Source organism: Catharus ustulatus, chromosome 8, assembly GCF_009819885.2.
Source record: "Catharus ustulatus isolate bCatUst1 chromosome 8, bCatUst1.pri.v2, whole genome shotgun sequence".
Classification (NCBI taxonomy): domain Eukaryota; kingdom Metazoa; phylum Chordata; class Aves; order Passeriformes; family Turdidae; genus Catharus; species Catharus ustulatus.
In genome coordinates this window covers 26,653,141-26,667,133 of record NC_046228.1, presented here as the reverse complement: position 1 = coordinate 26,667,133, position 13,993 = coordinate 26,653,141, and the positions used below count along the sequence as shown (strand labels likewise).

General features: G+C 42.0%; 1 protein-coding gene across 1 annotated transcript; it reads left to right on the top strand.

The window, feature by feature from the left end:
• Positions 1-1,979: 1,979 nt before the first annotated feature.
• LRIT1 (leucine rich repeat, Ig-like and transmembrane domains 1) lies at positions 1,980-13,612 on the top strand. The gene is made up of 4 exons (XM_033066293.1): positions 1,980-2,101; positions 4,555-5,021; positions 8,233-8,538; positions 10,899-13,612. The coding sequence occupies exons 1-4, from the start codon at positions 1,980-1,982 to the stop codon at positions 11,882-11,884; spliced, it is 1,881 nt and encodes a 626-aa protein (XP_032922184.1). The 3' UTR covers positions 11,885-13,612.
• The last annotated feature ends 381 nt before the right edge of the window (positions 13,613-13,993 follow it).

Below are 13,993 nucleotides of genomic sequence, written 5' to 3'. Positions count from 1 at the left end.
CCAGAGACACACTTGTGAATATACTCCAAGATGTGAAATCTGTTAATGTTACCTCTTTTATTTATCTGGTTTTATCAATCTCACAGCCTACCTCTAGGTCTTTTTCTTGTTCAGAAGCTATTCTGCCACGTTAAGTAAATAGCAACTTTCTTGACAAAGTGCAGAGCATTAGCTGCTGCTAAGGCATGCTTTATTGATTGCTGTTGATTTTTACAAATTAAGTTTACTTCTCCTGCTCCTGACATTTAGTGGTAACTTAAATGTTTCATTAGTGAGGCAAAATTGAGGCTCATGAAAGTAAACCTTACAATACAGTTCTGCTTTCTCCAAGTTTATTATCAGAGAGCTCCAATGGAGGGAAACTACTTTATCAGATACATTGAAAAAAAAACCCAGATGCAAGAGGTTAATTATATTGCATTGCCTTTTCAAGTAGAATTTAACTTCAGATGTTTCAGTCAATGTTGTGAGTATTGAGCTGAGGCAAAGTCTGGGCAGCAAGGCTAGTTGACCAACGAGTACACTAAAAAAAAACCAATAAGCTTGGTCTTAGCTTGGAGAGCATTAAGGGAACGGAGAAATCATTAAATCTAGAAATGGGACCTAATGGAAGCCAATGAGAGAACAACTATGGATAGTTAATGAGCAGCACTGCATTATGCTCTCATCTCTTCAGAAATAACGAGATACTTGGATTTTTCTTTGAACAACAGTAAACGTAGAATGTGAAAATAACAGGGGGAAAAGCAATCCTTTGGGCCATCCTCTCAATACATGATTTCTGCAAGCCTTAGTTAATTATCGGAGTAACTTGTGAAACAAAGTCCTGTGAAAAAAGCTTGTGTGAAACTATGGCACCATGAAATGTCTAATAGTTAGCCCCAAACCACATCTAGATTACCTTGAAACTTTTCATTACCTAGAATTACTGAAATTATTGAAAAATTACCAGCATAATTTCATTGTGAAGAACACAGGGTGAACTCTACATGAGAAGAGCTCCACTCCAGAAATCCCAGTGAGCAATCTTTTTAGGAACAACATTGATGTAAGCATAGTCATTAACCTTCAGGTAGTTTGTATATAGGTGTATATAGGTGTGATATTGGTGCACTTCTGAGTGGTAACTTCTCATTATGTATTTCAAAAGGAAAAGCAGTATCAACACGTTCACAACAGGGAGGAAAGATGGAAAAGTGAGGTGAGTCTTTGCCTGTCCTTAAGACAGAGCTGAGCTTTTCTTAGCACTCCTGAATTCCTGCCACACAGCCCTGCATCAGATGGCACTCCCCAAAAGGGTCCCTTATTTGAGGTTAGCTGTGTCAGTCCTGCAGGTGAGTGCTAGCCCTGGTAGGAACTGAAATATGTACATATTTACTGGGTTATTAACTGTTTATCAGTATCAGGCTTGTTGCCAACAGTTCAATAATTGCTTTATCAAACTAGGAGTCTTTAAAAGAAAATAAAGTCTTTTAATATCATCACTATATATATATATATTAGTGTTCTTAGATAGAAGGGTTACATTCCATTAGCAAAATAAATCTGTTTTAAATCTTGCTCTGTGAGGAGTAAATTATTGCTAATTGCTGGTCAGATAACAGTTATCTTGCCTGTGATGTAGGTCCCCAAAAATATATATTTGTTTTTTTTCTTGCACGAGAGCCCCAGGCTGGCGGAGGAGGGTGTTTTGAAGGGGCTGCTGAAGGAAGAAACGCCGTTAGTACTGTTCCAGGAAGCAATAAGCACCTCCATGAAAATAACTCAAGTCCCCATCCTTAATCCCTGCCTATCCTTTTTTATCTGATGGACTCAGCGAGGGCTGGAAGATCACAGCGTGGCTGAAAACAAAAGGGAGTTAGCAAGATGCGAGCGGCCGATGGATGAGGTGGGAGGCGAAGCCCCGCACGCCGCGCAGCCCAGGTGCGCTGCATGCCCAGGTGCGCTGCATGCCCAGGTGCGCCGCACGCCCCGGTGCCATGTGGCTGGCAGTGACCCTGCTGTGCTGCTGGGCACTGCCGGGGCTGCCCCGGGCAGCCGCCTCCTGCCCCTCGCAGTGCAGCTGCGCCTTCCACAGCCTCGCCGAGGGCAACAAGGCCAGGTACGCCGGGCGCTCCGCGGGATCGGGGGGTCTTTCTGCTCCTCTGGAAGGAGAAAATAGCGTGGCTGCGCTTTGGGGCCATTATTTTTCCAGTTGCTCTGCGCTATTGCTATATTTGCACGGGATTAGCTGCTGAAAACACAGTAAGCTGATTTCAGAGAAAGCGTTTGGGCATCTCCTCTGTGAGAACAGAAGTGACATAACTATTGCTGGTGTAATGGCAAAAAGGGAATAAAATGTAACAATATAATATATATATATTACCTTTATGCTGAAAATTCTGGTTCTAAAAGGTTTTATTCTGCTCTACTGGTTTCTTGATAAAGTGTGACTAGATTTGACTCATGTTGCGGCACCCAACCCAACAATTTACTTAAAAAATCCTTCACCTGGAGATTTTAGGCATAGCAATAGACTTTGGACAAGAATGAACTGAAAAACCAGACAGTAACAAAAAAAAAGATAAAAAGTTCATTCTCAGACTGGAAACTTTCCGTTAAAAAAGAAGACAAGACCCGAGGACATCCATCTTTGAACGCAAAGCCATTGTACATACATTTCTCTGGAGGACTGTTATGAAAGAGTCCTTCTGAAGGGCAAGCACAATGTATCTGACTTAAAGAAAATAGAAGCCATATTTTCATAAGGTGTAGTTCACAGCAGAGGAGGTTTTGTGACAGAGATACAGCATTTGCAAAATCCTTTATAATAAACATTTTCTAGACTGAAATATTTTTTCATTACTGAAATGAGGTATTTTAGGAACTTTCTTATCTCTTTTATGGTGCTACAGATTTAATACTAGAAACTTTCCCTGTTAGAAGCAGCATGGTAGAGACACAAGTAGTCTGCAATTGTTAAAAGATAGTGCAACAGTGTGACAGCCAATTATTGCTCCATAAATGTCACAGTTCCCAGGGGAGCTTCCTCTCAGTGACTGGAAAAAGCTGTTGCGCATTTTAGTAAGATACATAATAAAGCAAATATCATTATTCTCTTAAGGAGCATAATGCCACCTTTTTTTTCTGCATTATGATTCATATTTCTCACTAGAAGGAGATTATCCCATAGATTAAATGTCTAGTGCTCACTGACATAATTTAGGGACAGCATGAGAAGCATTCTGCTTTACTGCCATAGTCTTTCTGTTAGTAAACATTTTGTGACATAACTACACAAAGAAAAATGTTTTATTGAAAGTGGATTTCTGGATTTTTCTTATTTGATAGATTTTTATCTTCCTCAAAATATCAACTTTCAGCAGAGAGTGGGCAGGATTTAACGCCACAATAAAAATGTTGGGTGAGAGTAATGTATTGTGTTTTCATTATAAATTAACAATTTAACTGTAGGCTCACATAGCATTTAAATCTGGGAAGTCTGCCTGAGCAGTTCAGCAATGCTACATGTTTTTCTTGATAGTGGAGGAATAATTGCTTTCAGCCAAAACCAGTCTGGCTTTGACAGCTTTGTAATATTCTGTTTACAGAGGTAGTGTGATAGGAAAACGTTACTTGACTGATCACATTACATTTCTTGTGGTGTCTTGTTCAGCAAGTGGGGTGGAACACGCCCATCTAACCTGTTACCTTTTGCAGGTGGCTTGGTATTTTGTAAAGAACTTGCCTTCCCCTACTTGATAGGAAAATTAAAATTCAGTCTGAGAGACCTGTTGTGCCTCCCTTCATTTCTCATGGCTCTCTACAATCCCAAGTCACAATTTTTTGTGTGAAGACTGCAAAAATGCAGCACAGGCTTTTCGTGCTTTGACCTCTAGAGATTAGAAATGGGGAGGGATGATTAAAACACATAAATCTGCCTTACTTTCAGTATAGCATTTTCCAAAGAGTTAATTTTCTGTGCTTTTACTCTCATGACTATATGTGCCTGCAGTGCAGTGACTGGTTTACACACCTTCCATAGTAAAGCAGAGCTTACTGCAGAGTATTTCCAAGGAGTTGTTAGCTGGCTTTCTTATCCTCACGTCTCAAACCAGAGTTCCTTTGTTCATATTTAATCTATAAGACTTCTTGCTCCCCCCACATGCCAATAAGGTTTCTTTTCGAAGGGCTTTTACAGTTCAGTTTATAGATCCTGTTGTTTTAACTTGCACTAGAATCCTGTGTCGTGCATGAATGTTGTCACTTCTGTCTATCATAAGTACTCTAAAAAAACTGGTAGCAAAACCCAACAGGAACACAAAATGGGCCAGATTCGGACTCACACCACTCCAGGAGAGGCACAACACTGTGATCTCTGCAGTCAGAAGGCACATATGAATTACTGCAAGTTCCTGTATTTACTGTGATGATGCAGAGACCAGCAGCAAGAAAGAAATTACAAGAAGAAACCTTGTAAAAAAGGAAAGGCAGATCAAAAATCTTCCATTAGCATAAATTTTCAAATCTTTTCAAAATAAAAGAAAGTCACTTGTCCTTGTCTTTCCCTACCAGGACAGTGCTGTGTAATGACCCAGAGATGACCCTCCCTCCTGTGAATATCCCCGTGGATACAACCAAGCTTCGGATAGAAAAGACAGCCATCCGCAGGGTGCCAGGAGAGGCTTTCCACCTGCTTCACAACCTGGAGTACCTCTGGATGCCCTACAACTCTCTGGCCAGCCTCAGTGGGATCACCCTCAAGGGCCTTCGACGTCTGCAGGAGCTGAGGCTGGATGGGAACAACTTAATATCATTTCCCTGGGAAAGCCTGGCTGGCATGCCACAGCTGAGGCTTCTGGATTTACACAACAACGAACTTACATCAATCCCTTCAGAGGCTGCTCGTTATGTCAAGAATATCACATACCTGGATCTGTCTAGCAACAAGCTGATGACTCTTCCTCAGGCTCTCATTGCCACCTGGGCCAACCTCCAGGCTGTTCCCTACTTCCCCAATGATAACTCCAAGATCATCCTAGGTAAGAGAAGTGCCTGCCATTTTGCAGGGGGCACAAATGTCAAGAGTTCCTCATCTTCTTGCAGCATTTTCACCCACTGTGATTACCACAGAAAATATACTGCTATTATATGCATACAATTTAATACCCCAAATAATGTGTGCAAATTCATTTGCATATTAACAAGCTTACCTCAGGCTCATCACACCCATCTTATTATGCCATAAATTTGATTATTTGCTTGGATCTTTGTAACACAAAATCGGTGACTCTTGCTCAAGGTTTTCCTTTTTAAGTTATTGCCACTGCCATTTTGGATAGAAATACAAATATGTTTACAGCTCTTCATCATATATGTGCTCTTTTCTAATAGCACTGTGTTTGGAATTGACCTATTTTAAGCAGAAGTAAATAAAGGGATTGATAATTTATTATGCCTAAATTAAAGAGCATAAAATCTGGGTCAGAGCTGCCAATGTGTCTCTTCCCAGAGCCTTGTTTATCTGTTCACACAGAATTAAACCCAAACACACCAAGATATTGCTGCCTTGAAGGGCAGCCATGAAGCTCCCAGAATACCCTTTTTGGTGGCAGCCCTAGGCTCCCTAGAGCAATTACCCATTTTTGTGTCAGGGTATCTCACAGCTGACTCTCAGGTGCAGGATGCCTGGGTGAGGTTTTGAGCACCTTTCCTCATTCACAGGATTATTACATGGTCTTTTAGCCATTGTTCACTTTTCAAATCCATGGCAGGTTGACGATGGCTCAGAGTTGCTACCATCTGCATTTAAGGGGTGTGAGTTCAGGCACCTGCTGATAATCCCAGCAGAGGCACTGCAAGTTTCCTCTCACTCTGGCAAGTACCTGCTGCTCTTTGTTCCCTTGATAAATTTAGGGAGGTAAAGTTTTTAAAACCCAATTGCAGTGGAAAGAGATACAAGACTTTAAAAACATACAAAATACTCCCTTACAAAGCTTTTAGTGTCCTTAGCAGATGTTGCTAAAGGTTTCACTAGCATCAGGAGAGGAGCAGGTGTTTCATTATTCTATTTTGCCAGATGCAGTAACAAGTTCTTTAAGCCAAAACTGGCAGTTTGGGATTGCCCATTTCATTCGTGGCAAGAGTGCCTAGATCATACTTTTCCATTTTTATTTTTAGAGTCAAGCTACATGTAAAAATGTTATTCCATTCAATATAGATTAGGAGAGATTTTTATTAAGAACAGATCGTGCCTTGATGCACGTGGCCAAATTGAGTAATATCCAGCTGTGCACAGGTTGATTATACCAGAATCCTAAAAAATTCATGTAGCCATATGAGTACAATGCTAAAATTAATGCAGGAATGTACAGACACTCCAGCTTTTAAGTCCTATCCTGTTGCTACCATAGGAATGTTCCTACCCATAGAAACCAGGTAGATAAAAATGCATGTCCCTCACAGGAGCAGGCTGGGAAAACACAGCTGCACGTTTCTGTTTCACTCTGCTCATGACTGTTTCTCATGGAGGCATAAAAAATCATGAATAATAAAAAGAGTCAGCCCAATCCATTGCTTGTCTGCAGTGCATCACTGTGACTCCAGAGCAGCCACTTGCAGACTCCTTCAAGAAGCAGTAATTCCTCTGCTAAGTTGCTGGCTAATACTCTGTGCCAAGGGTGCAAGCTTTTCCACATGAGGACTGCCCATGTGAGCCCATGGAACTGTGCTGTGCAGGGCAGCAAAGGTCTCACCGGGCTTTGTGGGTGCTGCAGCTTCAGCTGGAGCTGGGGCACCTGCCAGGGAACCTGGGACCAGTTGTTATCTAGTGCATGAACTAGATAACAATTGCTAGAAACTGCTAGCAAAAATGCCATAAAACAACAAAGTCAAGCTGAATATTCATTATTTACTTAGTCCTCTTCACTTTAACATATTAATTTACAAAAACGGACCTCCTGCCAAAACCCATCACTTCCAGATCCTCTCCTAAGCCCAGGGAAGAAGATATGGAATGCACTCAGAAAAATTTTTTCAGCAGCATCTTTGAAACAGTTTGAGGGAATATTAGTACTCTTCCTTTTCAGACAGGTGCCAGGCCCCAGGCACATCCTTGGGCTGTGCATGGAAATGAGGAGGTGCAACCCCTTTGGAGGGAGTAGAGCTCACTCCTGTGGCAGGCAGGAGGCCTGGGAGCCATGCTCCTGGCTTAGGCTTCAAATGTGTGCCTAGGGTTAGATGGCATTAATATCCCTAGTGCCAATTCTGCTAGCTAAAATCATTAGAGACCACAACCTGTCCCCAGCACAGTTGAATGTGAACATTTGTAAGTAGGGTGACACAGATTTAATCAGAATACAGCAACTTCTGCTCATGGATATGCACTGCTCTCGTTCCAAATTTGCTTTTTCAGTACTATCTTCACAGGTCTATTTTTAATAATGTATAATTATTAAAATGTGGAATTCAATAGGTGCATACTGGAGAGCAGAACAAAGAAGAGAAACATTCCAATCCTGAATCAGGAGTGTGTTTTTCAATAAATCTATTTCTGTGTGTATAGCCTTAATATAGTTATGGTCTATCTGTTTTTTATGTACCATAACAGGCATAACCTTAAATTTAATCCTAAAACCAGTTCTTTCATCTTATAAATTAGCATTTCAGGAAAAGCAACTGATTACCAAAATAATGAAAATGACTAAAAATAACAGGGCTGGAAGAGAACTATGACAGGAAACTAGGATCAGCTACAGCTGTTGCAGGTGTGGAAAGTGGCATGACAATCTGGCTAATATTTTAAGAATGTCCAGTAAGAAGAATTTTATGGCATGTCTGAGACTTCATAGTCTCCTCATGCCAAAAGAATCAACAGCCCTTCTCCCATGAGTACTTGTTTCTTTTCATCCTGGAATGAAATGTGTCTATAATAAATTCTTCTTTTGTGTGCACGAATCACAAAGTTTTCATTATATGAATAATCCTGTTTGAACTTAAAGAATATAATTTCCTATCCAGAGATACTTTAGCAAGCCACATTTATTCCATTCTGGCAACTATGGGATCCATCAGGGTCAGCCAACAGCAGTTGGGGGGGACACACCCCTCCACCCCACATCCTCCTGCACAGACAGTTCCTGTACAGCAGACGGGGAGCCTATCATACTTTTTCCTGCTGAAAAACAGAAACAAAAGTGGCAGAAACAAAAGGTGCTGTTGGAGTGACTTAGTGCCCCGATTTCTTTTTGACAGGCTTGCAAGACAATCCGTGGGTGTGTGACTGCAGTCTGTATGAAATGGTCCATTTCCTAAATTTCCAGTCTCCTAACATAGCCTTCATTGAGCCCAGGCTGAAATGCTTCACCCCCCGGAGCCTTGCAGGAGTCTTCTTCAGCCAGGTGGAGCTGAGGAAGTGTCAGAGCCCCGTGGTGCACACATCTGTGGCCAAGGTGAAGACCATCCTGGGCAGCACGGTGCTGCTGCGCTGTGGCACCACGGGCGTGCCCATCCCCGAGCTCAGCTGGAGGAGAGCTGATGGGGCTCAGCTCAACGGCACAGGTGCGTTTGGTTTAAGCTTTTCTGCACACGTGGAGTGAGTGAGGCAGACCTGTGCCATGTGCAATCCACTCTTGCATTGTGATTTTCTACAGACTATATAATTACTTACACGTTGATCTAAATATTATCAGATAAATGTGTGTTATCATGTGTAGGAAGTGGGTTTTGCTTTGTTTCATAGCCATTGTGGTGGTGAGACAAGTCGAGGGATTTTCTGCAAATCTGTTGGAGCTAAAGAAATAAAATATTTCCAACTGTAGCAATAAGCTGTTTTCAGTTAGTTAGTTATTCAGTCACTGAAAAGGCTTCCCGCTGAATTATTCTATTATTCTATATTCTATTCATCTATTCTATTGCTAATCCATTAGCAAACATCTCTGGCAGAGAGATATCTGATGTGAATTCAACTGGGATTCAGATCAGCTGTAGAAGAAAGAAAAGGTAGCAAACATACAGCATTACTGATATACTAAAAGACAAAAAAAGCCACTAAACTGCTGAAGAATATAAGACTTCAGTGGGAATGTCCCCAAGGAATCATTCCCTCTAATAGACTGACAAGCTGTCTTGGGGAAAAATGTCTGTGAAAGAAATCCTGACCACCTGGTCTGAGCACCTCCTCTGTGCTTACCCCTCTTCTGTGGAAAGCCTTCAAACAGACACCGGTTTTGTGACTGATCATGATTTCATTTCCATTCACAAGAATGTCTGGCGCCGTAATTGCAACACTTGTCCTTTAATTTGTGGAGAATTTAGGGAAGAAACCTCTGCTCTGCTGAAGACAGTTGTCCTTAGCTTTTTGTCTACATGTTTTCAGTCAGGATCTGAACCTTCTTGCTTCCAACCCACCCTGCATACTCCTGTATCCTAGTCCTGCCCTGACTTCCACAGAGGATCTAAACCCAGCAGATAAATTGCTAAGTATTGGGTCCAATCTTCAAAGAGTTACAGGGCTCCTCAGGGCACAGAACAGGGAAGAGAGCAATTTTCTTTCACAGCAGTAGAACCATTTGCAATAAATATCATTTTCTGGGATCTGCACAAGTCATTGCTCTGTTGTGCACGATGTGCAGGATGTAGCAGAGCTGCTCCTCATAATGATAATGTGTACCCATCATACTGCAAACATCCCTCCTACACTTGAAAGAGAGCCACCACAAAAAATAAACCAGGATGATTTCCTGAAAGTCTGTGTTGAGTTTACTTTGAGCTACAACCGAGATGGATGTATTTTGTGCCGCATTAAATCAGATATTAGCACCTTTCAATAAAAAGTTGGCTGGAAAGATAGGTTATTTCTCAGCAATGCCAGCTTTTGTGCCAATGCTGTAATGTGACTATTTGAAATGCTGGTGTTCTGAGCAGAAAGAAGTGAGAAACAGTCCACAGTCTGTATGTACAGGCAGTTGCCATAGGTTTATGGGTAGACCCATAGCTTTATGTTTTTTAATATACTCATTCAGTAAATAATTAAACTGGAAAAGTAACTTCTGTTACCTTGTATTTCACTGCCACTGGAAGGGGCCCTGGTTGCCAAAGCTGGATCCTGACCCCAAGAGGGCTTAGGAGAACTTTGCATCCTCCTACCTTTGCCTTCCAGACATCTCCCTGGTTTACCTTTCAGCAGGAAAGGGCAGAGACAGCATGGGCCCATCCCAAGGAAGCTGGTTAAATAATGAAGAGGGTGCCTTACCCTTCCACAAGATCCCAACTCTTTCTTTTTTTCTCTGCACCAATAGAAAAAGGCAAAAAAACCTAGTTTTAGCCTGCAAGTAAATCACATGAGCAAATCAACACTCAGCTATGTACATATCATTTGGTGGTAAGTGTGTAAGGATAAAAAACACCTGCAATAATTAAGTAGTAAAAGAGATACTATTTTTCAACTATTTTTCCATATACTCTAGGCTAGTCTGTGTGTGTTTACTGCAACAAAATCTCCACTGTTTGTATTTTCTTTGCCTCCATGGTCTGCATCTAATGCTCAAATAGATCATGTTACTGCCTGCTCCTTCCACTCTTTTAAGTATTGTACCTACATAAAAATTTTCAATTTTTTTTTTAATGTAAGAACCTTTCCTATTATGTTTTCAAGCTGTACATCAATTTGGAGGAAATAGCATCAAATTTTTCATGTATATTCATTTTGAAGCAGTTTAAATCCTGACATAATCTAATTATAGTCCTTTTCTTAGATTTACTTTGATTTTGTAATGTTCTTGGTGGCAAGCAGAAATTAAAATTCTTTATCATACACGTTATCAAGCAGATATTTGGTGATGGAGTCTTAATATTTTACAAACATGGAATTAATTCCATTCATCATTGCCCATTTATTTAACATTTTTCCTGCCTTGCAGTTCACCAAGAGATTTCCAGTGATGGGATGAGCTGGTCTATCCTGGGGCTCCCTGTAGTCTCTTACCTTGATTCTGGAGAGTACATCTGTAAAGCAAAGAATTTCCTGGGGGCAACAGAGGCGTTCATCTCGCTCATCATCACAGACTCAGAAAGCACGGATGACCCCAACTCTAGTGCCAAAGGCACATGGAATGGCAAGGCGAGCGGGATGGAGGCAGCTGCCTACAATGACAAACTGGTGGCAAGGTATGTTATCACCACCTCCACCGTGCCCACCCTGGGGGCTGGGGCAGGCACTGGAGACAGCCTCCTCCTCCCGGACATGGCACAAGACAGCAACCCCCAGAACCTGCTGGTGAGCCCCACCACGGGCCAGCAGGAGCCAGAGAGGATGGTGAGGTCTGTCAGGGTCATAGGGGACACCGACCAGAGCATCACCCTGGCCTGGAAGGCACCTATGGCAAAGAACACCACAGTGTTCAGTGTCCTTTATGCTGTCTTTGGGGAGAGGGACATGCGGCGGATCAATGCGGAGCCAGGGAAGACCAAGCTCACTCTTTATGGGCTGCTGCCAAAGACCAAATACATCGTGTGTGTCTGTGTCAAAGGGCTGATCCCCAGGAAGGAGCAGTGCATCATATTTTCCACAGATGAAGTTGTCAGTGCAGGAGGGACACAGAAGCTCATCAATGTGGTTGTCATCAGCGTGGCCTGTGTCATTGCTGTTCCTCTGACACTGGTGGTCTGCTGTGGAGCACTGAAACGGCGCTGCAAAAAATGCTTTGTGCGAAAACCCAAGGACGTTCAGGAATCCTACGTCACCTTTGAAAGCCTCTCTCCTGGGGCCAAGGCCAAAGGTGTGGAAGGAGAGTACCTGACTAGGCACACCCCTGATGAGTCCAACAGGCTGCTGTCTGCCCGCTCCAGTGTGGACTCAGAAGCCATACCAAAGATAGAGGGACAGCCTAACGAATACTTCTGCTGACAGTACCTGGGCTGACTGTCAGCTCACCCAGCAGGAAGTGTGTGCCTGTATCTGTGACTGCTCCAGCACTGCAGGCCACTCTGTCCATGCTTCTGTCTCTGACATGTTCTGGAAGAGGATGCAAGAGGACAGACAGTGCCCAAGCTTTACAGAAACATGTTGCTCACACCACTTGGGGTTGGCTGCTTTGTACCCAGTCAAAAGCTTATGTGATGATAGCCTCATTCTCCTGGACCATTTTTTTTTTTCCCTGTGAAATGGAAAAGAAATGTGCACACTAAGTGTGAGGACATTAAGCAACATTTCTGTGTGCTCTGCTTGGTGTTGCTTAGGACCTGCTCTGCAATATGCTAGGTATTTTATTCTCAGGTCTTTTGATGTTCTTTTGACTGACAAGCCAGGGGAGTGTTTAGACATTTTAATAAAAGTACTTATGAAGGTGAAGATTGAGAGTCTCACCTTTTACATCCCCTATGTTTGCATGAAACATGCAACTTGATGCTTAATAGACTGCTAAATACAGATGTACAGCAATCTTTTCTAATATGTCCAACATAATCACAACTCTATGCTCTGAATTCAGAGAAAGGTGCAAAGGAGATAGAAATGAAGAGACAAAACCCAACCCACTCCTAAGAATGCACAATAAAGAGCATTTGCTGGTTCTAAACTCTGTTCTAAAGATACAGAACAACAGCAAAGGCTTTCAGTGTCAGTCCTAGCTGACATTTTGTATCTGTATTGTAATTAGTAGAGTATGTTTTATACCAGCTGTGCTAGATAAAAATCATACACTAACCTACTTTTCACATTGTGTGTGGCGGTGTAATGTTTTGTTACCATACTGGAAAACCTACATTAGACAGTTTTGCAAAAATCTCCCAAACCAGCTGTCACTGCTGCCTGTGCTGTTGGCAAAACTGATGGAAAGGCCCACATGATCAGCCAGGCACTTGTGACTTGGTCGTGGAAAGAAGCTGCTCTGTGCAGAGCAGGAGAAACTGATGTGCTGTCAGACTAGTGGCCATGCACACATCAGCCATTCCTGATTATGGTCTCAGTGGTGGCAGAGGCTCAGGGCAGTCTTTTGGGTCTCAAACATTTCACAAGTTTGAGGACTCTGAAGAAATCCTATCTAATATTAATCTAAATGTACTTTCATAGTCAGGGTGAACTGATCAGTCATTTAAGTTCTGCGGCTTCACTGAAATTTGAATCTGAGTGCTTATCACAAAGTAATTCCCAGATGTGTAATTTTCCACTCAAGTCCCTCGTGTAGTAATACTGTATATAACATTTTTCTCTTTGTAATAAATATTATTCATGAAGAAAATTATGCATGTTCTGCCAAATGTTGAATGGGAAAGATCCATCCAAGTCGAAATGCTAATGGAATAAAGCTTGCTGAATTGTTCTGAAATGTACTTGTAAATTTATTGGAAGGACTTCCACTCACATTCTGGATGTGTATGTCCAGTGTGACTTAACAAAATTCACTGGTTGGAATGGAACCCTGTATGGGTTTTCCAAGTCCTCCTCATACAGAAGGGTTTCACTTATGTCAGATTAGTTGGCCTGATGGAAAAAGCAAGCCATTTGATCTCACCATAAATGCCAGCAACAGGATATATCACAAGAGTTTCTGATAGGACTTCCTGTATTCCTTGCATGAATGACAAGGAACTTCTCTTGTATTGGGAGAATTTGTGAATCTCTGTATAAAATAATTCATGCTACTTCTGTCACTGGACTTTGTAGATTTTTAGGTTTACAAATAAAGTTTTGTAAAATTATATATTTTAATGCAACAAATTAACTGATGAAACTTGGTATGTAATAGACCTATTCCTTATTTATAAAGTTCATTTGTCCCAGCCTGATTATTAGAGTCAGGAAAAAACTGTCTTTCCAGTAGCAGTTTTTGTGCTGAATTGCAAGGACTGCTGTAAGTAAGCCTGGGTCCTGCCCACATGCACAGCAGGAGCACTGGGCTGTGCAGAACTCAGCCTACCATGGCCCTGCATGGGTAAGCTCCTGAAGAACCAAGGCTGTCTTCAAGTTTTCCTGTGGTGAATGGAGTGCACCTACTGCCCAAGGACTTTCCTGTAA